The 24,750-nt window shown below is 46.4% G+C and overlaps 2 protein-coding genes across 6 annotated transcripts in view; one reads left to right on the forward strand and one right to left on the reverse strand.

Annotated features, from left to right (window-relative positions):
- cep128 (centrosomal protein 128) overlaps positions 1–16,375 on the reverse strand; it is a 49,515-nt gene extending 33,140 nt beyond the window's left edge. Inside the window, exons 1-13 of one of the 2 annotated variants that reach the window (XM_020496745.2) lie at positions 16,243–16,375; positions 15,674–15,851; positions 15,440–15,526; positions 15,138–15,264; positions 14,778–14,911; positions 14,435–14,526; positions 14,293–14,365; positions 13,939–14,058; positions 12,986–13,072; positions 12,264–12,338; positions 12,030–12,153; positions 3,317–3,459; positions 2,637–2,924 (exon numbers count right to left, since the gene is read on the reverse strand). In XM_020496745.2, coding sequence (XP_020352334.1) covers positions 2,637–2,924; positions 3,317–3,459; positions 12,030–12,153; positions 12,264–12,338; positions 12,986–13,072; positions 13,939–14,058; positions 14,293–14,365; positions 14,435–14,526; positions 14,778–14,911; positions 15,138–15,264; positions 15,440–15,526; positions 15,674–15,832 — 1,509 coding nt within the window. In that variant the 5' untranslated portion in view covers positions 15,833–15,851; positions 16,243–16,375. The remainder of the gene's footprint in view (positions 1–2,636; positions 2,925–3,316; positions 3,460–12,029; positions 12,154–12,263; positions 12,339–12,985; positions 13,073–13,938; positions 14,059–14,292; positions 14,366–14,434; positions 14,527–14,777; positions 14,912–15,137; positions 15,265–15,439; positions 15,527–15,673; positions 15,852–16,242) is intronic. The other variant, XM_020496746.2, reaches the window with a different exon arrangement.
- Positions 16,376–17,191: 816 nt separating this feature from the next.
- The window catches only part of LOC109900875 (thyrotropin receptor), a 31,903-nt gene continuing 24,344 nt past the window's right edge, over positions 17,192–24,750 (forward strand). The window contains exons 1-2 of one of the 4 annotated variants that reach the window (XM_031837380.1): positions 17,193–17,407; positions 17,501–17,664. Coding sequence is in view for 2 of the 4 variants with exons in the window: in XM_031837379.1 (XP_031693239.1) it covers positions 17,471–17,664 (194 nt within the window). In the remaining 2 variants the exon portion in view is untranslated. Of the gene's footprint in view, positions 17,665–24,750 lie in introns of all 4 variants that reach the window. The other 3 variants (XM_031837379.1, XM_020496747.2, XM_031837381.1) reach the window with 3 other exon arrangements.

A 24,750-nucleotide genomic window follows, 5' to 3' on the forward strand; every position in this document is an offset into this window, starting at 1 on the left:
CTCAGGACCCATGCCAAATCTTAGGCTTTGTCGTGCCCTCTTCACGACTGTCTTGTTGTGTTTGGACCATTCTAGTTTGTTGTTGATGTGGACACCAAGGAATTTGAAGCTCTCAAACTGCTCCACTACAGCCCCGTCGATGAGAATGGGGACGTGCTCGGTGCTCTTTTTCCTGTAGTCCACAATCATCTCCTCAGTCTTGGTTACGTTGAGGGATAGGTTGTTATTCTGGCACCACCCGGCCAGGTCTCTGACCTCCTGCCTATTGGCTGTTCATGGTTGTCGGTGATCAGGCCTACCACTGTTGTGTTGTCAGCAAACTTAATGATGGTGTTGGAGTCGTGCCTGGCCATGCAGTCGTGGGTGAACAGGGAGTACAGGAGGGGACTGAGCACGCACCCCTGGGGAGCTCCAGTGTTGAGGATCAGCGTGGCTACCTACCCTCACCACCTGGGGGGCGGCCTGTCAGGAAGTCCAGGATCCAGTTGCAGAGGGAGGTGTTTAGTCCCAGGTTCCTTAGTTTGGTGATGAGCTTTGAGGGTACTATGGTGTAGAACGCTGAGCTGTAGTCAATGAACAGCATTCTCACATAGGTGTTCCTTTTGTCCAGATGGGAAAGGGCAGTGTGGAGTGCAATAGAGATTGCATCATCTGTGGATCTGTTTGGGCGGTATGCAAATTGGAGTGGGTCTAGGGTTTCTGGGATAATGGTGTTGATGTGAGCCATTACCAGCCTTTCAAAACACTTCATGGCTACGGACGTGAGTGCTACGGGTCTGTAGTCATTTAGGCAGGTTGCCTTTGTGTTCTTGGGCACAGGGACTATGGTGGTCTGCTTGAAGCATGTTGGTATTACAAACTCAATCAAGGACATGTTGAAAATGTCAGTGAAGACAACTGCCGGGTTGGTCAGCACATGCCCGGAGCACACGTCCTGGTAATCCGTCTGGCCCCGCAGCCTTGTGTATGTTGACCTGTTTAAAGGTCTTACTCACGTCGGCTACGGAGTCGTCCACAGTCGTCCGGAACAGCTGATTCTCTCATGCATGACCCAGTGTTGCTTGCCTCGAAGCGAGCATAGAAGTGATTTAGCTCGTCTGGTAGGCTCGTGTCACTGGGCAGCTCGCGGCTTCCTTCTGTCGTCTGTAATAGTTTGCAAGCCCTGCCACATCCGACGAGCGTTGGAGCCGGTGTAGTATGATTCAATCGTAGCCCTGTATTGACACTTTGACACTGTTTGATGGTTCATCGCAGGGCATAGCGGGATTTCTAGTAAGCTTCCGGGTTAGAGTCCCGCACCTTGAAAGCGGCAGCTCTACCCTTTATCTCAGTGCGAATGTTGCCTGTAATCCATGCCTTCTGGTTGGGGTATGTACGTACAGTCACTGTGGGGACGATGTCCTCAATGCACTTGTTGATAAAGCCAGTGACTGATGTGGTGTATTCCTCAATGTCATCGGAAGGATCCTGGAACATGTTCCAGTCTGTGATAGCAAAGCAGTCCTGTAGTTTAGCATCTGCTTTATCTGACCATTTTTATATAGACCGAGTCACTGGTGCTTCCTGCTTTAATTTTTGCTTGTAAGCAGGAATCAGGAGGATAGAGTTGTGGTCGGATATATCAAACGGAGGGCGAGGGAGAGCTTTGTACGCGTCTCTGTGTGTGGAGTACATGTGATCTAGAATTTTTTTCCCTCTGGTTGCACATGTATCATGTTGATAGAGATTTGGTAGAACTGATTTAAGTTTCCCTGCATTAAGGTCTTAGGAGCACCTCTGGCTGAGTGGTTTCCTGTTTGCTTATTTCCTTATACAGCTGACTAAGTGCGGTCTGTGGTGGTAAATAAACAGCCACAAAAAGTATAGCTGAGAACCCTCTAGGCAAGTAGTGTGGCCTGCAGTTTATCACAATATACTCTACTTCAGACAAGCAAAATCTAGAGACTTCCTTAGATTTCGTGCACCAGCTGTTTTTTACAAATATGCACAGACCACCCCCCCTCGTCTTACCGGAGTGTGCTGTTCTATCCTGCCGGTCTGTTTTAGTATCCCGCTAGCTGAATATCCATGTCGTCATTCAGCCACGATTCCATGAAGCATAGGATACTACAGTTTTTGATGTCCCGTTAGTAGAATATTCGTGATCGTACCTCGTCTAGTTTATTGTCCAATGATTGCACGTTGGCGAGTAATATTGACGGTAACGGCAGCTTTCCTTGTTGCTTTCTGTGGGTCCGGACGAGGCATCTGGCTCTTCTTCCTCTGCGGATAATTGGGAGGTCTGCCCTGTGGGGTGTTTGGAGAATATCGTGTGAGTCCTGCTTGTTGTTGTTGTTGAAGAAATCTTTGTCTAATCCAAGTTGAGTGATCGCTGTCCTGATATCCAGAAGCTCTTTTCTTCCGTAAGATATGGTTGCAGAAGCATTATGTACAAATATCGCGAAAAGAAACACATAATAGCACAATAGGTTAGGAGACCGTAAAACGGCGGCCATCTCCTCCGGCGCCATGTAGAAACAAGAGTAACTGAGAGGAGTGCAGTTGATCACTCTTCTAATCAGAAACATTGCCATCCACAAAACCTACATCGATGCATCTCTTTCAATGCACCGTCACCTCCCAGTCTCAATACAGACCTGTTTGGCTTTCTCCGTGTCCAGCTGGGCCTGTCCCCTCATTTCCTCCATGTCCCTCTCCATCCTCTTGCACTTGGCCCTCCACTGTCTGACTGCCTCCTGGGCTCTGGTCTTCAGCTCCTCCCTCCTCGTGGAGCTGTCCTGGAGCCGGGCCTCAGCCTCCTCAGCCCTGAGCAGGGCCCGGGCCCTCTCGGTAGCACACGCCTCCGAGCGGCCCTGGATCTCCTTCAACTGCTCCAGCATCCTCAACTGTTGCTGCTCGCGCCTCGCCAGGTCTGACGACAACACCTGGGGTAGGGAGATGGTGATGAAAAGAGAGAGATTCAGTGAAGATAGCACAGACTAAAAAAAACGTGGAAATATATCCTCTATACCTGTATTAAGTCAAAAATATTTCCACTACAACGTTGTTTATATCTTTGTGCTTAGTGGGGAGCGTTTGATATTTCCACTCAGTGAACTGACAGATCTCAGCTTTATGAGGCAGATAAATGACTAGCTAGACGATTGATGTTCTACTCTGACTGTTGTCTTACTTGGCACATTTAACCAGATCAAGAGAGCGTTTGCAGCAAACAGAAGCTGTGGCACAAAGACAATCTGATTCAACCTCACTCAGGCAGACATGCATAACACACACCTACATATCGACGCGCGCGCGTGCGCACATACACACGTACCTCGACCTGGTTGCACAGCTGTGTTCTCTCTCGGTCTTTGAGCTCCAGAGTCCTCCTGAGATCGTCCACCTCACTGAGGACAGATGTCCTGCTCAGCTGGGCTCTCAGCTCCTGCACCTCTCTTTCCAGCTCCGACGACCGGTCTAAATGTAACAACAACAACACATGGAAGTCAGACAACACGTACACTACCAGTCAAATGTTTTAGAACACCTTCTCATTCCAGGGTTTTTCTATATTTTTTTACTATTTTCTACATTATAGAATAATAGTGAAGCCATCAAAACTATGAAATAACATACATGGAATCATGTAGTAAAAAAAGTGTTAAACAAATGAAAATATATTTTATATTCTTCAAATAGCCACCCTTTGCCTTGATGACAGCTTTGCACACTACTGGCATTCTCTCAACCAGCTTCATGAGGTGCATTGAAATGCATTTCAATTAACCGGTGTGCCTTCTTAAAAGTTAACTTGTGGAATTTCTTTCCTTCTGAATGTGTTTGAGCCAATCAGTTGTGTTGTGACATGGTAGGGGGGTATACAGAAGATAGCCATATTCGTTAAATACCAAATAAAATTTGATTTGTCACATACACATGGTTAGCAGATGTTAATGCGAGTGTAGCGAAATGCTTGTGCTTCTAGTTCCGACAGTGCAGTAATATAATAACAATTCCCCAAACTAACAATTCCCCAACAACTACCTAACACACAAATCTAAAAAGGGGTGAATGAGAATATGTACATGAGAGATGGCCCAGCGGCATAGGCAAGGTGCAATAGATGGTATAAAATACAGTATATACATGCGATATGAGTAATGTAAGATATGTAAACATTATTAAAGTGTCATTATTTAGAGTGCATTGTATAAAGTGACTAGTGATCCATTTATTGAAGTGGCCAGTGATTGGGTCTCAGAGGCAGCAGCCACTCTGAGTTAGTGATTGCTGTTTAGCAGTCTGATGGCCTTGAAATAGAAGCTGTTTTTCAGTCTCTCGGTCCGAGCTTTGATGCACCTGTACTGACCTCGCCTTCTGGATGGTAGTGGTGTGAACAGGCAGTGGCTTGGGTAGTTGATGTCCTTGATGATCTTTTGGTCCTTCCTGTGATATCAGGTGCTCTACGTGTCATGGAGGGCAGGTAGTTTGCCCCCAGTGATGCGTTGTGCAGACCGCACCACCCTCTGGAGTGCCTTGCGGTTAAGGGGCGGTGAAGTTGCCGTACCAGGCTTTGATACAGCCCAACAGGATGCTTTCAATTGTGCATCTGTAAAAGTTTGTCAGGGTTTTGGGTGACAAGCCAATTTTCTTCAGCCTCCTGAGGTTGAAGAGATGCTGTTGCGCCTTCTTCACCACACTGTCTATGTGAGTGGATCATTTCAGTTTGTCTGTGATGTGTCTGCCTAGGAACTTAAAACTTTCCATCTTCTCCGCTGCTGTTCCTTCGATGTGGATAGGGGGGTGATCCCTCTGCTGTTTCCTGAAGTCCACCATAATCTCCTTTGTTTTGTTGAGGTTGAGTGAGAGGTTGTTTTCCTGACACCACAATCCGAGTGCTCTCACCTCCTTCCTGTAGACTGTCTCGTCGTTGTTGGTAATCAAGCCCACTACTATTGTGTCGTCTGCAAACTTGATGATTGAGCTGGATGAGTGCATGGCCACACAGTCGTGGTTGAACAGAGAGTACAGGAGGGGGCTGAGCACGCACCCTTGTGGGGCCCCAGTGTTGAGGATCAGCGAAGTGGAGATGTTTCCTACCTTCACCACCTGGGGGCGGCCCGTCATAAAGTCCAGGACCCAATTGCACAGGGTGGGGTTGAGACCAATTATGGCAAGAACAGCTCAAATAAGCAAAGCGAAACGACAGTTCATCATTACTTTAAGACATGAAGGTTAGTCAAAATGGAACATTTCAAGAACTTTGAAAGTTTCTTCAAGTGCTGTCGCAAAAATCATCAAGCGCTGATGAAACTGGCTCTCATCAGGACCGCTACAGGAAAGGAAGACCCAGAGTTACCACTGCTGCAGAGGATAAGTTCATTCGAGTTACCTGACTCAGAAATTGCAGCCCAAAGAAATGCATCACAGAGTTCAAGTAACAGACACATCTCAACATCAACTGTTCAGAGGAGACTGTGTGAATCAGGCCTTCATGGTCAAATTGCTGCAAGGAAACCCCTACTAAAGGACACCAATAATAAGAAGAGACTTGCTTGGGCCAAAAAACATAAGCAATGTATATTAGACTGGTGGAAAATTGTCCTTTGGTCTGGAGTCCAAATTGGAGATTTTTGTGTCTTTGTGAGCGGATGATCTCCGCATGTGTATTTCCCACTGTAAAGCATGGAGGAGGAGGTGCTATGGTGTGGGGGTGCTTTGCTGGTGACACTTTCAGTGATTTATTTAGAATTCAAGGCACACTTAACCAGCATGGCTACCACAGCATTCTGCAGTGATACGCCATCCCATTTGGTTTAGGCTTAGTGGGACTATCATTTGTTTCTCAACAGGACAATGACCCAACACACCGCCGGGCTGAGTAAGGGCTATTTTAATAAGAAGGAGAGAGATGGAGTGTTGCATCAGATGACCTGGCCTCCACAATCCCCCGACCTCAACCCAATTGAGATGGTTTGGGATGAGTTGTACTGCAGAGTGAAGGAAAAGCAGCCAACAAGTGCTCAGCTCCTTCAAGACTGTTGGAAAAGCATTCCAGGTGAAGCTGGTTGAGAGAATGCCAAGAGTGTGCAAAGCTGTCATCAAGGCAAAAGTGGCTGTTTGAAGAATCTCAAATATAAAATATATTTAGATTTGTTTAAAACTTTTTTGGTTACTACATGATTCCATATGTGTAATTTCATAATTTTGATGTCTTCACTATTATTCTACAATGTAGAAAATAGTAAAAATATTGAAAAACCCTTGAATGAGAAGGTGTTCTAAAACTTGACCGGTAGTGTACCATGCTCTACATGTCAGATAACACACACACCATATCCACACAGCCTTCATTTAGTTTTCAGACAGGAAAACACAAAAAATCAAACACTTATTCCTGTGGGCCAGCAGTAGTTATGTTTCAATATATTGAATCACTCCAATATATTGGTATCACTCCTTGGCGGAGGGATACATCCGAGGTGAGGATTTACAGACTCACTCCCGTGTACACCTGTGCACACCTGTGTCACAGCTGGGGTACGCTTCTATATATCGACCCCATGTCCGCGACACGTTCTTTCATTTTCTCGGCGGACGTCCTATGGTTTGAGGCACAAACTTTCTGAAGTTCGCTTGGTAAGTCACTGGTAAGTGTAATATCTTGCGTGGAAGTATACTCCCTGGCTGTTTGCAGCATGGAGCATGGCCACATGGCCAGCCCCTCCTCTTGAGTGCTCCACTCGCTGCGTGTGGTTGATCTGTATCTTCCGCTTGTGGTTTGTCGTACTTGTGTTTCGTTAGCGTTACACTATGACTCCATGTGCATCCATTAGTATGGTGGCTCTTGCTGCCTCAAACTGTAATTTACCTTACACAACTTGCCCACTGGCTTGTTCTATGTGTGTGTTGTGAATTGTTTTAACATGCTGCTCCCTGCACCGTAGGGTTCTCTGCTAATTACCCTGCAGGTTTTTTGTCTTGTTCTTTCCCCTGCAGGCTTTCCACTACTTTGAGACTTTAATTTTGGAGTTCCTTAAAAGAGTTACTCCATCATATGGTGCTGTTTTTCCTGGTTGGATATTAAACTAGCTAGGTAATGTTGGCGTAAAAACAAAAAACAAATAAATCAAATCCATTACCTGGTTGCTATTTTTTTGTCTGCCTGCTTTTCCCACCAGTGTCTTCCCCGTTTTTTTGCAGAGGTACTGGGTAATGTATTCCTCACCAGGTTCCTATTCCTCCAGGCGGGTCACCACATAAGCTCTCCCAGGGCGTCAGACCCCTGCTCCGTGGCCTTGTTGGCTTGGCTGAGCTTAAGGCTTCCGTTTGTGACAGGTGTGATGGTGGCATCCCCCTGGGGATCCGCATACCTCGTATATGCACTGCCTGGGGTTGAGCCACGCGGAGAGGGTGGTGAAGTGCCCTACTCGATGCCTAATTTGTGTGGTGTTCTCAGAACGCCTGCGCCTGGCACGATTGGAGGCCATGCGCGAGTAGGTCGGCCAGGCTCGGGCTGAAAACGAGCTCCCTCCCTCAGGAATAGTGCACCAGCGAGCTGTTAGTCCCTCTACTGGGCCCAGTACCCCTCCCAGAAAGCATGGCCAGAGCCACCGCAGGCAGAGCCCATCTGCTTGCCAGTCCTGGACAGGAGCAGGAGTCGGACCGCTGGGACCACCTTGAACACAGGGTGCATGCCCTGTGTCAGGGGGTTGATAGCTTCGATGGCGACGACAGATGATCCCTGTTGGCTAGTATAGGCTATTCCTGGGGGACCGATGCTGGCACTGTTCACCACCATGAGCGGGGCTACCAGACTGACAGGTCATCCAGAAGCCACCAGCAGTGCTTTATCGCCCCCAGCGGCTTGAGAGGCTATGAGGAGCCTACTCACTCGGGTAGCCACTGCACTGGACATCAAACTGGTGGACAGTGATGACTCTCCATCTGTCCCCATCTCTGCTGAGTTCCACAAGGCCTTGCAGGAGAGCTGGGCCTCTGCCAAGGGGGCGCTTCTGACTCACAGCTGAGACTCCATGGACACCATGATAGCTGCCATGGTCCTCCGGGACCGGGAGATTATAGGGTGGAACCCGCGACTGAATCCGGGACCCCCCCTCCGCACATATGGGTCCCTCTGCTCTCTTGGTTAACTTAATAACGCAACCATGCTGCTGCAGATCTACCTGCAGACTCTGTTGCCCCGGCTGCAGGAGGGCACAGAGGAGCCCCTCTGGGAACTGATGGAGGTGTCTCGCCTGCTTCCCCTGCTCCAGGGGGAAGGTGGTTACCTCCCGGCACCATCTCTGGCTGGCCCAATCCCATCTGCCAGCTGCTCTCCAGAGCACATTTGCCACTCTCCCCAACACCCCAGAGCTGACATTTGGCCCAGGGGTTGATGACATTCTGGAGTAGACTGATAAGGTTTGTAGGGACCGGGAGACGGTTCATGCCACCTCATCAGGCCCCGGGTCCAAGTAGAATGGGCCGCCACCACCCACCTGCACCTGAACAACGGTGGGGTCCCTCTACTGTGTGGAGGGGCACAGCATGCGGTGGAGCAACAACCTGTCAACCGTCACCGCCATACGGACGTGCCTGGGGGACCACTCGTACACACTTCCCTGGCCACTTCTCCCGGTCTCAAAGGGAAAAGTGGGATGAGGGTGTTGAATCCCCCTGGGTGTTGTCAACAATGCACAAGGGGTACCGACTCCAATTCTGGTGCTGGCCCCCGTCCTTCAGGGGCCTTCATGTCACCACAGTGGCCAACCCCCTGGAGAAAACCCTGCGGCTGGAGATCTCCTTACTCCTGAACAAGGGTGCCATCCTCAGGATCGAGACATCAGAACGGCTAGGTGGGTTCTACTCCACTTATTTCCCAAATAGAGACTGAGGGTTTCGACCGATTCTGGACCTCCACAACCTCAATGGATACTTGAAGGTACTGAAGTTCCACATGCTGTACCCAGCCAGTGTGTTGAAGGCCGTGTCCAGGGACCAGTGGTTTGTGACACTGGACCTGAGGGATGCGTACTTCCATGTTCCTGTTCACCCAGCTCATTGGCCGTACCTCAGATTAGCTTTCGAAGGGACGGCTTATGAATTCATGGTTCTTCCCTTCGGCCTCTACTTGGCACCCGGCACTTTCACAAAGTGCATAGACGCTGTCCTGGCACCTCTCACGTCCCGAGGATTGTTGATCCTCAATTACCTGGACGATTGGCTGATTTGTGTCACGACCAGGACCCAGGTCCTGTCAGACAGAGACATGCTCCTGACCCACATCGGCGGATTGGACATTACTGTAAACGACAAGAGTCGTCATCATACCAATGAGGGTAGCCTTCATTGGCATGGAACTGGAGTCCTCATGAGAGCGTGCCTGCCCACCAGAAGGGTTCAGCTGATCTTATCTTGCCTCGACCACTTTCGGCAGGGCCTGTGGTATCCGTCCTGACCTGTGAACGCCTGTTGGGCTTGCTGACGGCGACCTCGTTGCGGATTCCCCTGGTTCTGCTCCATCTCCGGTCTCTTCAACAGTGGTTCCACTCCCACCAGCTGCACCTGAAGCGCCATCGTAACCACCAGCTGCGGGTGACCACACAGTGCCTCAGGGCATTGTTAAGATGGCGCTGTCGCTCCTTTCTCTCAGGTGGAGTGGAGATGCTGAGGATGTGCCGCTGGGAGCTGGTCAGCACAGACGCCCCCCCCAAATCAGCTGGGGGGGGGGGGGTGCCCTAGGTCGGCCAGCAGCTGTTGGCTACCCCCTTGGAGCGGCAAGCACATCAATACACTAGAGCTCCGAGCTGTACTGCTGGCCCTGCGGTCTTTCCTTCCACATCCGAAGGGAAAACATGTCCTGGTGAGAACACCATAGTGGTGGCTTACATCAACCATCAGGGTGGACTGAGGTCCCACCACCTCCATCTTATGGCACGGGAGCTCCTTTCCTGGGCTCAGGGACGTCTAGCGTCTCTATGCACACATACCTGACATCCTGAATGTTGCAGCGGATATGCTCTTGAGGGAGGGCCCGCCACCTTGGGACTGGAGCCTACATCCCCAAGTGGTGCAGCACCTGTGGGACAAGTTCAGGAGGGCGCAGGTTAACCTGTTTGCATCCCTGGTCAATGCACACTACCCCCTGTGTTACTCCATGTCGGAGCCACTAGGGCCTATGGTGGGACTGGAGCCTACATCCCCAAGTGGTGCAGCACCTGTGGGACAAGTTCAGGAGGGCGCAGGTGAACCTGTTTGCCTCCCTGGACAATGCACACTGCCCCCTGTGGTACTCCATGTCTGAGCTCTGGCTCACGATTGGCCAAGGCTGGAGCTTAACACATTCCCCCCTTTTCACCTGATCCAGGCTGTGCTGGACAGGACGGCGGATCCTCATCTGCCGCTGGTGGCCCCATACTGGCCCAGACGACCCTGGTTCGGCCTTCAACTGTCCCTGTGGTCTGGGACACCTTGGCAACTGCCCCTGAGACCCAACCTGCTATCTCAGGCCGGAGGAACTCTGTGGCATCCGAGACCACACCGTCTCAGTCTGTGGGCTTGGCCGCTGAACTGCACCAATGGTCCATGTTAGGACTGCAGGAGGGCGTATCCGCGGAAAAACAGTTGCGCTGTCGGTTGTTCTGCTCTTGGTGTGCTGGTAGTGAAGTTGTGCCCGGGTCATGCGGGGTGCAGCATGTCCTCTAATACCTGCAGTTTCCCTTGGATGAGGGCTTGGCGGCCTCTACACTTAGAGGGTATTTGGCTGCTATATCTGCCTGCCATGTTGGGTGGATGGACAGGCTAGTGGGTCGCCATCCCTTGGTCTCCAGGTTTATGAATGGGGTCCGTCGCCTGCGTCCAGCTAGGACCCGCTGAATGGCGAGCTGGGATCTAAATATGGTCTTGGCAGCTTTGGCAAAGCCACCTTTCAAACCGTTGGAGTCAGCCTCCCTGAAACACCTCCCTATGAAGGTGGCTTTGTTGGTAGCGATTACTTCCATGAAGAGGGTGGGTGAGCTCCATGCTCTTTTGGTAAGTTCTGAGTGCTACCGGATGGACCCTGGGTGGGAGGAGTATATCCTGTCTGCTTATGACCCCCCCGGCAGTGGCGGGGGACTCTAGGCCTCCCTCCGGCATGCGGTGCCCTGTGCGGGCACTGGCTGCCTATGTGGAGCGGACACGGTCAGAGAGAACAACAGACCAGCTCTTTGTCTGCTATGGTGAGAGAGTCCTGGGGGCTGGGTTATCAAAGCAGAGGCTCTCTCATTGGATTGTGAACACGATTACGACAGTATACCATCTGTATACCATCAGGCCAGTGCTGGGATCTGTGGTGGCACAACCAACACGAGGTGTGGCTGCTCCTGGGTTCTACTGAGAGGAATGCCCCTTGCTGATATCTGTGCTATGGCCAGCTGGGCTTCCTCTTGCACCTTTGCTAGGTACTATCGGGTAAATGTGGTACCTTCCTCTGCAGTTGGTTCAGCGGTCCTCGGCGTCGTCATCCTTCTGGGGACTGTGCCGGGACCCCCCTTCCACATAGACGGCCCCTGTGTCTAGGTCCCGCGCTGGGACTTCGCCGCTGGCTGGCCAGGTCCCTCTAGCACCGACTAAATCTGGTACTGGTATACCAATATATTGGAAAGATCCAATATAGTGAAACATAACGAAAGTTACGTATGTAACCACAGTTATGTGAGCTATATGGATCACTCCAATCCTCTACAGTGCTAGAGGCGCCTCAAAAATTATTTAGAAAACGTGTGTCGTGACCATGGGGTCTATATATAGGGGCGGACCCCAGCCGTGACACAGGGGTACACGGGAGTAAATCCTCACCTCAGATGTATTCCTCCACCGCAGAGTGATACCAATATATTGGAGTGATCCATATAGCTCACACAACCGTGGTTACATATGTAACCTTCAGTCAGTACCTAAGCCCAGACATTCACTCTCCTCCCCACCCCTCCATCAGCCGACAACCTCCACTGAAAAACCCTTAACTCATATGAGCTACAGCCTCCTTCTCCAGCAGTCAGTACCTGCTCCTCTCTCCTCCCTGTCCATGCGAGTAGCTCTGGGCTGGGTAGTAAGCTGGGAGATCTCCCTCTGCAGATCCATACGTTCCTTCTCTGTCCTCAGCAGCTGCACACGCATCTCCTCTACCTGGGAACACACACATGGAGGAGTTTACCCACACAGAGAATATGAATTTGATTAACACCGTTGCACCCACCCCTACACACACACACCTTTAAGAAGAGCTACTCAAGTACCTGTTGTAGAAGAGCGCCCCTGCCTCCTTCTGATTGGTCCAGCTGTCTCCTGGCCCTCTCCAGTTCCGCCTCCATCTGGAGGACAGATCACATGATTAGTGCCAAGAGTTTTAGCTGGTCAGGAAAAAAAATCATGGCCCTACACATGACCTGGACAGACATAGGCACATTCATGAGATCCCTTTCATTATACAACCAGGAAGTACTTCAGCTCATATAGAATATCATCTGCATTCTTCAACAAGGCAGAAAGTGGGTTACAGAATACATGGCTAAAATATTATTTGCATGCACACACACATTTGAAATACTTTATTTGAATCAACAAATCACATTACATCATGAAGGATTCAAACATTTCTAAGCTCATTGATGCAAGAACAATTAAGGAAACAAAAAGCACCTTCTCCACACAGCTAGGCTGCTCATAACTTTTTTTGTACCTTTATTTAACTAGGCAAGTCAGTTAAGAACAAACTAGTCGGTTGTTCTGTTCTACTCTTAGGCAGGCCTGCAATCTGAAGGCCACGTATTGTAAGCCTATGTACGTGGCCCAGACTGCCAAATATCAATGCCACCAACTTGCATTGGTATCCCAGGCTGTCCAAGCGTGATACGAGTGGCTGGTATTTAAGGAGCTTTTCAGAAAAGGCCTGCTCCATGTAACAATTAAATGAGCAACCCACTTCCAAAATCAGCACCTCCAACACACACACACACACCTTGGTCTTCTCGCTCTCTGATCTCAGTAGTTTGTTCTTGACGGCCTCCTCAGTTTCCAGGTCCCGAGCCTCTTGCCTCCTCAGAGCCTTGAGAAGGAAACCATAGAGTAATGAATGATACGTACATGTACACACACCCCCAGCACTATGCATTTAGTGTGTAGTATCACATTCAAACTAAATGAGATAACGTGCCTTTTAGCAAGTAGAGAATCAAAAAAGGCAAAGAATAGCCTTTAGGCTAGTTGATAACCGAATAGTGAGGAGGAGAAACATGAGTAATGGTGTTACAGTCAATGGCTAGCTAGCTTCCATCTCCTCTCAAAGAGACAATGTGTTGGGTTTCTAATAGAGCTTAGCATCCCATCCCACACACTCCTGTTTCTGTGGTGTTTTGTAAAGGCTTAGTGATGTATTACAGCCCCTTAAGGCACCATCCACCAACTGACTCATCCTATCCATTCATTCACAACATGGCAGTAGAGTAGAGTAGGCCCACTGGAGTGTAGCCTTATAATACAACTACCCAGGCAGACCTCTCCCTTGCCCCGTCTCTCTTTAGTAAAAGAGATGATTTTCCTCTTCATTTCCTCTCCTCTTGTTTATTTACCCTTAACTTGGGAACAAATACATTATTTTCCCCTAGCCTGTGGCAGCCGGCTTCTCATTAGAAGAAGAGGCTCTCTGCAGTGGAAAGAGATGCAAATGACTTAGCCACCTCTCGTATCACTGCTTCTCTCCGAGAAGAGGATTAGAGCTGATAGATAGCTAAACACTGCCCCCCAGCTGTAACTTTTAGGACTGGTCTTAATTTGAAAACAACAACACCGCTGACATGGAAGAGGCTAATTGCAGGGACGGGAGGACAGCTAGAATGGTTTGGATGAGAGGGGTGGATGGTGCGAGATGAATGTGGGTTATATTAGGCAAGGGTAGAAGTCAAGGTGTCCCACCTCCCGCAGTTCATCAGACATGATACCCCGCTGTTCTGGTCGTCTGTCTGACACGCTCTGTCGCTCCGAACGCATCTCCCTCTCAATCTCCTGCAGACGCTTCTCCACACGAGACGACACCTGGGGGAGAAAGTCACTGTAGGTTACAGCACTAAGCGTTCGAAGATCACCTCTAGAGTGGAGCAGCTAACATTGGAGTAAACGCTTTTACAGTTATGTATTTAATGTGAATTCATGTATTTACAGTGATGCTAATACATGTACATTTTAGTAATTTAGCAGACGCTCTTATCCAGAGCGACTTACAGTAGTGAGTGTTAGTACTGTTATGTTACTGTTATGTTCCTAACTGACCGAGTCCTGTCTCTGTGAAGTCGTCAGGTGCTCGGACAGATTCTCCAAGGCTCGTCTGGTGTCAATGTCAGACCTTAGAAACAGGGAAACAGGAATTAATTCATTAATGAATGGTACATTTTGGACAATACAGGGCCTCTACCTGTTCCTCCTGAGTATTTCTCTGTCCATGTCGTCCCCCAGTCTGAGCTGGTCACTGCGCAGGTCTCTGAATGACTGGTGCAGGACGTGGACCTGAGCAGGAAGAGGAAAAAGAGAACACTTGCACTACTTAAAACACCCACAAGGGCTGCATAATACTGACATAGCACTGTCATAGGCTGATACTAACAGATTCAACTGTTCCTGAGAAAACTTTAGGTCACAAAAACAATACAATGCTCCCTCTGCTGGTTCTTGTCTCTAACTGCACTACAACAGTGAGCGTTGAAGTGGCGATACTGAAGATGCAGAGCTTTGACAGATAAGGTGGTCTCAGGACTTACATCCCCATCTGGCAGGCTGGAGTCTCTGAAGCGGACTGTAGCTGATCTCGACCTCCTTCTCGCTCCTCCTTCTCCGGACGACTCAGATCTCCCATAGTCCTTCAAGGGAGACGTGGGGTAGAAGCGCTGGCCCTCTACAAACGTACACAATAAACTGTGGGCTATATAACTATTTTATAACTGTATAACTGCACGTCATTATTTTTTTCAAAATAAAACAGTTTCTAAATTAATTCCACCTGCCCCCTGGTGTTTTGACCTTGACTATCTGTCTGTCAGGTATTGTTTTACTTAGTGTTGGCCAACTGAGACACAGCAGCATAGGTCTCACATCTAGACATTACACATAGCATATATCACCTGAGCCATAGCCAGCTTCCAGGTCGCTGGTGTGCAGGGTGGAGGCTGAGGCACTCCGGACCCCTGAGGAACTATGCAGCCTCTGGTTCTGCAGCTGAGCGATAGACTCCTCCAGATTATCCCTCAACTAGAGATGGGGAGGGAGGAAAAGAAGGGGGAGATAGAGAGACAGATGTACTAGAGAACTTCTGACAATGCGTTGACTGAGTTTTACAGCACACAACCTTCATGTATAAAATGAGACGTAGGCAATTTAAACTAAACAGTTGCAGACAGTACATTTTTTATGATGTTTTACTTACTGTTGCCATGGCTTCCGCCTGGTCATCTGTGTGCTCTCTGTATTGCCCCAGCATCCGGTCCACTTTGTTCAAATTCCTATTAGTGTCCTGGAATGAGAAAATAACCATTAGTGCTTGCTATAATGGTTTTCGGAATGACAATTCGTATGCTAAATATTCAAAAGGTTTTGATTGGTTTCAACCTGCATGCACAGTTATTGACTGTCATGAGAAGGGAAAAGGAAACTAGCCTACCTGTAAAGTACTCGCCAAGGTGTTAATTTTCTCTGAAATGGCTGGAGCATCAGGACCTGTTCTGTGACTGTCCCGTCGCGATCGAGAGCTGGCATTCCGCCCCCGTGACCTCAGCCCCCTCGTCCGGTCGAAGGTGTCTGACTCGCTGGAGGATTCCATTGTTTTGGTCAGGAGTAGCCTTTAAAATGTTTTTTAAAACTTTACTGCTGATATTACTAATCGCTGATTAGCAATTTAACTAATCAGATTAGCTAGCTAGCTGGAAAATATAACGTTTGCTAGTTGCATCTCTTCTTTATGACAGCTCTTGTTTTCTATTCAAACTCAGTTAGCTGTACATTTTTGTATAACTAGCTATGAGTTTGGAAGCTAGCTAGCTAACGTGATGACTGTTAGTAAATCAGATAGAAAACTGGCTAGCTAACGTTAATATAACGGGGATAACTATGGCTAGTTTAGCTAGCTAAACCAGACTAGCTAAACCATTTTTTAAAAACAGGTTTTATCTGGAACCGTCGGTAGCTAGCTAACTCAACTAAACACACTCTCAACATATTAGCCACACTTACCAGCATGAATTAGAAACATAGAAACCGTTAACAAGTCACTTTAGCAAGTGACAACTGAAGAGGGACAAGCCAGTTTCTCTCTGCTATGGCAACTTGAACTGGCCGCCAAGAACAGGAAGACAACAAGAGTTGAACAGTTTCAAATTACGTCGGGAGTTGTAGTTTTAAAAGTTACATCAGTGACGGAATTATGTGTGAATCACATTCTTGAGAACTACATTGTCCGAAACTTGCTCTGGGGAGATGCATATTGCGCCACTGCGACCGCCTTTCAGATTACAGCGCAACCCGTCTAGTTAGTAGGATGCTACTGATATAAGTAAGAAGATAAGAAAGATAAGAAGATAAGACTTTGTTTTTCTTTTAAATGTTATGTAGGCTAGCATATGCCTGTTATCTGTAGCCTGTTATCTATAGCCTCGACTAATTCGTGCCCCCGCACATTGACTCTGTACCGGTACACCCTGCATATAGCCCTGCTATTGTAATTTTACTGCTGCTCTTAAATTATTTGTTACTTTTATTTCTCATTCTTATTTATTTATTTTTGCAATTTTTATTTTATTTTTATTTTTGTTAACTGCATTGTTGGTTAAGGCTTGTAAGTAAGCATTTCACTGTAAGGTCTACACCTGTTGTATTCGGCGCATGTGACAAATAACATTTGATTTGAAAATTATAATGATTATAACTTATTGACAATTAATAATTATAATAGGTTAGTAGCTCAATTAATGAGTAGACTAATAATACACTGAACATTAAAACACATCATGATTTTAATGTGGTGTTTTTTAGGTTATTTAGATGCTTGAGCTTTATGATATGAAATTGCATTTCTAGGAAGGATAGCCTAAATACTTTATAAAATAGCCAACGGACCATGAGGTAAAGAAAATCCAATATATTAAATTCCCCTACTTAACACAAGAGTGTCTCAGAAGTCCTCTGTAGACCCACTCCATAAGAAGCAAGACTAAATCCACACCTCAGAGAGAGAGTATCCCCACGCGTCTCCTCTCACCGCTCTCTCACACGACACCGAGAGTCAGTGGCCAATAAGAAAACTGTCAGTATAATTGCACTGGGACGAGTCGAGTTCATGTGCTGAAATTTCTGACAAACAAAGTAACGTGCTTCAACTTCAGTTTGCCGTGGGCTTCAGGTGAGAAGGTTTTCGTCAGTGTCTGAAGTGCTTTCAAATGACTTTTGATATTTTTTCAAAGAGATGACTGAAAACGACCGACACCGCTTGCAGGTGATAACATGTGCGCTGTTTACCCTCGTCACGTTACCTATCAAAACCTTGGGGGACACCGACTCCTGCCCCACTGTTTGCGAATGCTCAGAGTGGAAGACTTACACTATCTCTTGCTTTGACATTGATGTCATTCCCACATTTCCTACAAGCACAGAGACAATGTAAGTATCTGTTTGTATAGGCTTATTAGGGTTGATGTCTCAGTGATATTGAGGTGTGTGTGTGTGAGAAAAGTTAGTTTTATCTTCAATCCTGTATATTCTATTATTTTGAGATATATTCAGAAATTAAACTTCAGAAAAAAATACCCAATATGGTCAAAAGTATGTGGACACCCCTTCAAATTAGTGGATTTTGGCTATTTCAGCCACCAGTTTCTGACAGGTGTATAAAATTCGCACACAGCCATGCAATCTCCATAGACATACATTGGTAGTAAAATGTCCTTACTGAAGAGCTCAGTGACTTTCAATGTGGCACTGTCATAGGATGACACCTTTCCAACAAGTCAGATCGTCAAATGTGTTCCCTGCTAGAGCTGCCCTGGTTAACTGTAAGTGCTGTTATTGTGAAGTGGAAACTTCTAGGAGCAACAACTGCTCTGAAGCGTGGAGTGGTAGGCCACACAAGTTCACAGAACGGGACCGAGTGTGTACAAATCACCTGTCCTCGGTCACAACACTCACTACTGCGTTCCAAACTGCATCTGGAAGCAACGTCAGCACAATAACTGTTTGTCGGTAGCTTCGGTAGCTCCATGGCCGAGCAGCCTAACATCACCATATGCAATGCCAAGTCTTGGTTGGAGTGGTGTAAAGCCATTGGACTCTGGAGCAGTGGAAACACATTCTCTGGAGTGATGAATCACGCTTCACCATCTGGCAGTACAACGGACGAATCTGGGTTTGGCGGATGCAAGGAGAACACTATTATAGTGCCAACTGTAAAGTTTGGAGGAGGAACAATGGTCTGGGGCTGTTTTTCATGGTTCGAGCTATGCCCCTTAGTTCCAGTGAAGGGAAATCTTAATGCTACAGCATACAATGTAATTTTAGACAATTCTGTGCTTCCAACTTTGTGGCAACAGTTTGGGGAAGGCCCATTTCCTGTTTCAGCATGACAATTTTAAAAATGTTTTATTTAACATTTTTCTATTTAACTAGGCAAGTCAGTTAAGAACAAATTCTTATTTACAATGACTGCCTAGGAACAGTGGGTTAACTGCCTTGTTAAGGGGCAGAACGACAGATTTTTACCTTGTCAGCTCGGGGATTCAATCTAGCAACTTTTCGGTTACTGGCTCAATGCTCTAACCACTAGGCTACCTGCACAATGCCACCGTCCACAAAGCGAGTTCCGTACAGAAATGGTTAATTGAGAATGGTGTGGAAGAACTTGACTGGCCTGCACAGAGCCCTGACCTCAACCTCATCGAACACCTTTGGGATGAATTGGAACGCCGACGCTGACTGTTCAACCTCACTAATGCTCTTGTGGCTGAATGGAAGCAAGTCCCCACAGCAATGTTCCAACATCCAGTGGAAAGCCTTCCCAGATGAGTGGAGGCTGTTATAGCAGCAAAGGGGGACCAACTCCATATTAATGCCCATGATTTTGGAATGAGATGTTCGGCGAGCAGGTGTTCACATACTTATGTACATGTAGTGTATATTGGCACAGAGATGATCAAACACTAGATCGTCTAAATTACTTAATAGGCTACTATTTTCAAGAGAATGATTTTAGTCAGTAAACATTTAACAGTTTTATAAAACAGAATCCTTGGCACACTCAGTGATGCAAGGCAAACATTTCTCTTTAATGAGTTTATACCATAACGAATCTCGTCTAAGAGATCCAGTTTATCAGACAGCCTGTCCATGGAGCTCTGAGAGTGTTTGGGTCATGTCTGCAGTGTGTCTGTCCTTACTAAAGGGAAATACGCCTACATATGTGCTTATGAGAACGGGAAAGGTAAAAATATGTTATTGAAACGGAGACATGTATTGAAAGACATTATGCAGTTTGTTATTGGTATAACTATATATTCAAACACAGTTCTACAAATGTGCAAGGACAAAATCATAATTGATTAAACAAGTGAACAAATCAGTTTCTCTGAATCAGCGTTATAAAAAGTTAGCCGTTTTTTTTCTCCTAAACATTTCAATAACATTTTAGTGCTTGGGTTTGTCATTGTGTATTGGCTGCAGAGAGAAGGGAGGATATTGGCTTTGATATTAATATCTCTATTAAAGTGTAGGCCTATTCTGCCACTGAATCCTTAACAAATTATTCCTTTATCGGCACATGTCAGAGCAAACATCTCCTAAACGCTGCGACACTGAAAGACTATCCAGGCTCTGTAGGCTTTGCTAGGGACTCTGGGTAAAAGAGTCAGGATTTGGTGATTTAAAAAAAATTAATATTTTCTTTTTTCTTTTTTGCTTTACCCTGTATCTTAAATGGGACCATATTCCCTAAAGTACACTACTTTTGACCATAGGGCTCTGGCCAACCGTAGTGCACTATATAGGGAAAAGGGTGACATTTGGGACGCGGATCTGGTCCTGTCTTGTGTGAGAACAGCAGGGCAGACGAAAAGGCCATGTCCACTTCACAGGATAATGATCGTCATGATAACTTTATTTGTAAAGCACCGTTGTCTGGAGACGCACTCATGAGTATCAGATGTCACAAAGCGGAGGGAGAGATCTTTGGTGGGCTTTTGTGCAAAAGCGACCATTTTAATTCCTTACTCTCTCTTATCCTTCTGGTGACTGGGGCATCTGGTGTGTCAGCCCCCAGGCATAGGGAGGCATCAGGGATGGGCAGAGCAAGGGTTTGTGGGGCATGGTGGGTCTACAGCCCTCCTCTGGCTGTGCAGGTTTAGGTTAAACAATACGTGTGATAATCTACATTCTGCTCCAGTTTGTTTTACCGGTATGCTCAGAAAACATTCCTCTGTTACCCATTCTTCAACCGTCCCCCCCACCTCACCCAGCCACCATCTCATGGTCTACCAAGGACACCCATCACATGAAATTATGCTCTAATCAGTGCCCCAATTCAGACGCCCCCGCGATGCCACTGCATTCTTCACCCTCGCATAGTTTGCCCAATGCCCCCCAGGAAACAAAAGACCAAAAAAATATCTCCCAAAATAGTCCAAAAAAGCCCAGCCCAAAATAGCCATCTGGCAACTAGGCGTGAAGATGTTGTACTGTACACACGGACAGGGGCACATTGTTGGAGCTGAACCCATTGTGTTAGTGCTGCTGGGACGAGGTCCCTGTCTCTTTTGCGTGAACACCGTTTCAATTTAAGGGGCTTTATTGGCATGGGAAGCATATATGTACATTGCCAAAGCAAGTGAAATAGATAATGAACAGTAAACATAACACAATATAATATTCCAAAAGAATAGAGACATTTCAAATGTCATATGTCATATATACAGTGTTGTAACTGTAAATAGTTAAAGTATAGAAGTCTCTCTGTAGGACTGCTGGATACCTACAAGAGGTTGACATATCAGCACATTGTCAATTGTTTCTTGTTGTGCATGCTAATAAAAAGTGTGTACCTTATCTTTGTGAGTGCACGTGTGTGTGTGTGTGTCACATGGGTAAGACAGAGAGTACTCTATTCAGGTTGTGTGTGTGTGTGTGTGTGTGGGGGGGGTATTTTTGCAGGTCTTGTCCATGCGTTGAAGAGTTAGATAAGAGGTAGAGGTACGGTGGAAAGGAAAGCAGGGACACTCTTTAAAAGTCTGTGTAGCGTGACTGCTAGCTCTCCCACACCAGACGCTGGGCCTGCTCGATGCACTCGAATACAATATTTACTTTTCACAGCACATTTCTCAAACACCCAGAGAGAGCGAGTGCCATTTGAGAATAATTAGGGAGAACTATTCTTTTTCAAGAGAGGGGGAAAAACCCATTAACTCTCTTCAGTCTCCTAACACTGGAATTCTTGGATTCATTCTAGAATGTAAATTTACTTAGATCCAGGTATCCGTTGTCTATAAATCCCACATAGATTGTAAATAGGGGTGAGGTTGACTAATTTAGCTCTTAAGAATCGATTCCCAAATGATTTTTTTAAAGTAGTCACTGTGGGTCTAAAGGGTTGGGGGGAAAAATTGAAGTATAGAAGTGTGATTAATTATAGGAAATTACCATGACTAATAATTCTAAACACTGAACTATCTACCATTATAGTCACAAAAGCAATATTCATCGTTTTTTCATTACTTTCTGCTCAAAAATGCAGTTACAGCAACAGAACAACGAACAGAATAGGAAAAGCACTGAGCCCAGGCACTGCTTAACCTAACACTTGATAGAACACTTGAAGACAGTGATAGTGGTAGAGTACAGATTGAAGGTTTAGCCTAGGCCCTACACCAATGGCGGTCAGTGCCGTTTTAAGATGAGGGAGGGCAATTAATTTTGTTCTTCTCACGAGCATGGATTTATTTATCTTATAGCATATTGGATGACTGTCATTCATATTCCGTTCATCAAGTTCAATGTAACATCAATAGGTTTAGGCTACTACATGATACTCTAAACATCCCTATACCCACCATGAGGTTGCTACAACCTAGCCTATGAATGAAGGTTTACAACGTAGGTGCACACAGGTCAAGAGAAACATTTGAGGTGACAGACAGTGACACATTCAATACCGCCTTGTACACTCTTGCCTGCATCTACCTAATCTAGGGTGTACTCATTAGTCACACAGTTGCAAACGAGTTTCTATGGGACAAATTCAGGCACTGTATGTTTATCCCTGTTTTTGTTCCATTTGCTTCCATTTAAGAAGCATTTTTCAACAGAATCGGCGGAATGAATACAACCCTGCTCACGCGGAAACTCAGTTCACTTTCATAGCAGCCACGTTGTATTCCTTCTCGCATCTATGCGCTCTCACCTTCTCCCTTCGTGGACTTCAATGCACAACACATTACCTGTATGTGACCAGGCGAAAAAACCTTTCCAAGCGAAGCCATATCATGACCACTACACACAGCCTACATCGTTGTCCCCATATTAGCGAAAGTAACATCATAGTCAACATAGCTAATAGAACTAACAAGTTAGTAAACAAGCTAAAATCATGCAGTAACATTAGTGTATAGTTAGTACGCAGTTTAGCAGTTACACCAGCAAACCCCGGTGGCAATAAATTAGTAAAACCAAAAGCTTACCTTGACTTGGAAGAGTTCTAGTGTTGTGTTGGATATTCATAGCCAGCTAGCTAACATAAACACCTTGCTCAAACAGAGGGATGCTGAGTAGGCTAAACTTGCTAGCTGCATTTGCTAGCTAATTCAATTAAACTATTTTGCTTCTCCTTAATCTTTGAAGAAATTGTCTTTCTCTCTCTTTGAGACATACTCAACACATTTTGAGCACTACAGTGCTAGCTAGCTGCGGCTTATGCTTTCAGTACTAGATTTATTCTCTGATCCTTTGATTGGATGGACAACATCTCAGTTCATGCTGCAAGAGCTCTGATAGGTTGGAGGACATTCTACGGAAGCTGTCATAATTACTGCGTTAGTCTATGGAAGGGGATGTGAATCATGATGAGCCTCCTAGGTTTTGTTTTGAAGTCAATGTACCCAGTGGAGGACAGAAGCTAGCTGTCCTCCGGCTACAGCATGGTGCTACCCTACAGAGTGCTGTTGAGGCTACTGTAGACCTTCATTTCAATAACTGTGTTTTAATCAATTATTTGGAGACATGAATATATTTAGTGTAGTTTTATCTAAAAATTATAACTTACATGTTTTACAATGTCTATTTTTATGAAATTTACTGAGGAGGATGTTCCTGCCATTCCTCCTTTAAGGAGCCTCCTCTGGCCTACACTTGGCACGATTGGGGACACTTTTTTAGGATTTTAAGATTGAGTACAGTTTGAAGCTGTACACTGTTATGCTGTCACTTGCTAAATCATTAAGGCCACAAATAAGCCCAGTATTGCTCCATCATTCTACTTGAGAGAGATCTAGTAGTAACACCAGCCATGTTGTTCTGACACCCTTCTAAATTACGAGGGTTTTTTCTCTCTTGAATGACAACTTGAGGGAGTCATTTTCCCATAAAGCCTGTAGGATGCTGATTGTCTGCCCTCTGTGGCCCCAGTGTAACACTGGACTGGTTTTATTATGGCGTGTGTGTATAGTAGTAATAGGTATCCAGTGAAATGGCTCAACACATTGTGATGGTGATGGGAGTCTGCTCTGTGTATCTCTGTTTGTTTGACTTTGTCAAAGAGCTGCCGTGCTCTACGCTACCACTGACCAACCCCTGACTAACTGCCAGCTCTCAGGACTGAATTAGTCCATTGTTTCTCCAAATTGTTCTGGCGTGCCAACCCCCTCCCACCCCCCACCCCCCACCCCCTTGTCCCATCGTCCTCGTCTCGATACAATCTTTCCAAATTAGTAAAGATTGGTGTTAAAATAGTTGTCAAATAGGAGGAGAGAAGGGTAAAGGAAGTTAGATCAATGTCACACATGCTTAGCAGAGAAGCGCAGGTGTTCCGAGCAGACGCTTAGTCACATTGAAGTAGGTCTATGGGGTATACGGCTCCATTACCATCTGAGTCAGAAGTCCAAAGAGGATCTCCAATTTCATTGGCTGAAATTATTTTGGGGAAATGGTCTACTGAGCGAACTATTTATCCTAGTGAAGAGCATTTCAATAGTGTTTCTTCTCCAGGCTTGACATTCTACTGACACTCCACACGTCCTTTCCGATTGATCCGACATATGCAGCGTTTCCTATGAAGGCAGTCATGGGAACATTGCCTTCAAATTTCTATCGCACTATGGCGCGCATCTTCTACGCTACAGATTGAAACAAAACCTAGGTCCAATAGCTAGCTCAGCTACCGCTGCTGCGATTAGCTACTGCAACAACAAACAAATATTTATGTAATGATATTGAAAACAATATCACCAATGGTCATTTCTAGTGATAAACCACTAATAAACCACTTTTTAGTAATGAACCACTATAACCCAGTGTGTTTCCCCCAGCCACCCGGTCGTAGGTGTAAGCAGGGCCAGACATTGTTTGGTTTGGCTGAGAGCTGAGGGGTTAGGTCCAGGTCCACTCCTACATACTCAGACCCAACGTTTTTGTTTTCCCCTCATGTTCCTATGACAGGGTTTACACCATACACTTCAAAGAACCCTTTAATCCAGCCCTGCATTGCATGGAGAG

Source organism: Oncorhynchus kisutch, linkage group LG12 (genome assembly GCF_002021735.2).
Source record: "Oncorhynchus kisutch isolate 150728-3 linkage group LG12, Okis_V2, whole genome shotgun sequence".
NCBI lineage: Eukaryota > Metazoa > Chordata > Actinopteri > Salmoniformes > Salmonidae > Oncorhynchus > Oncorhynchus kisutch.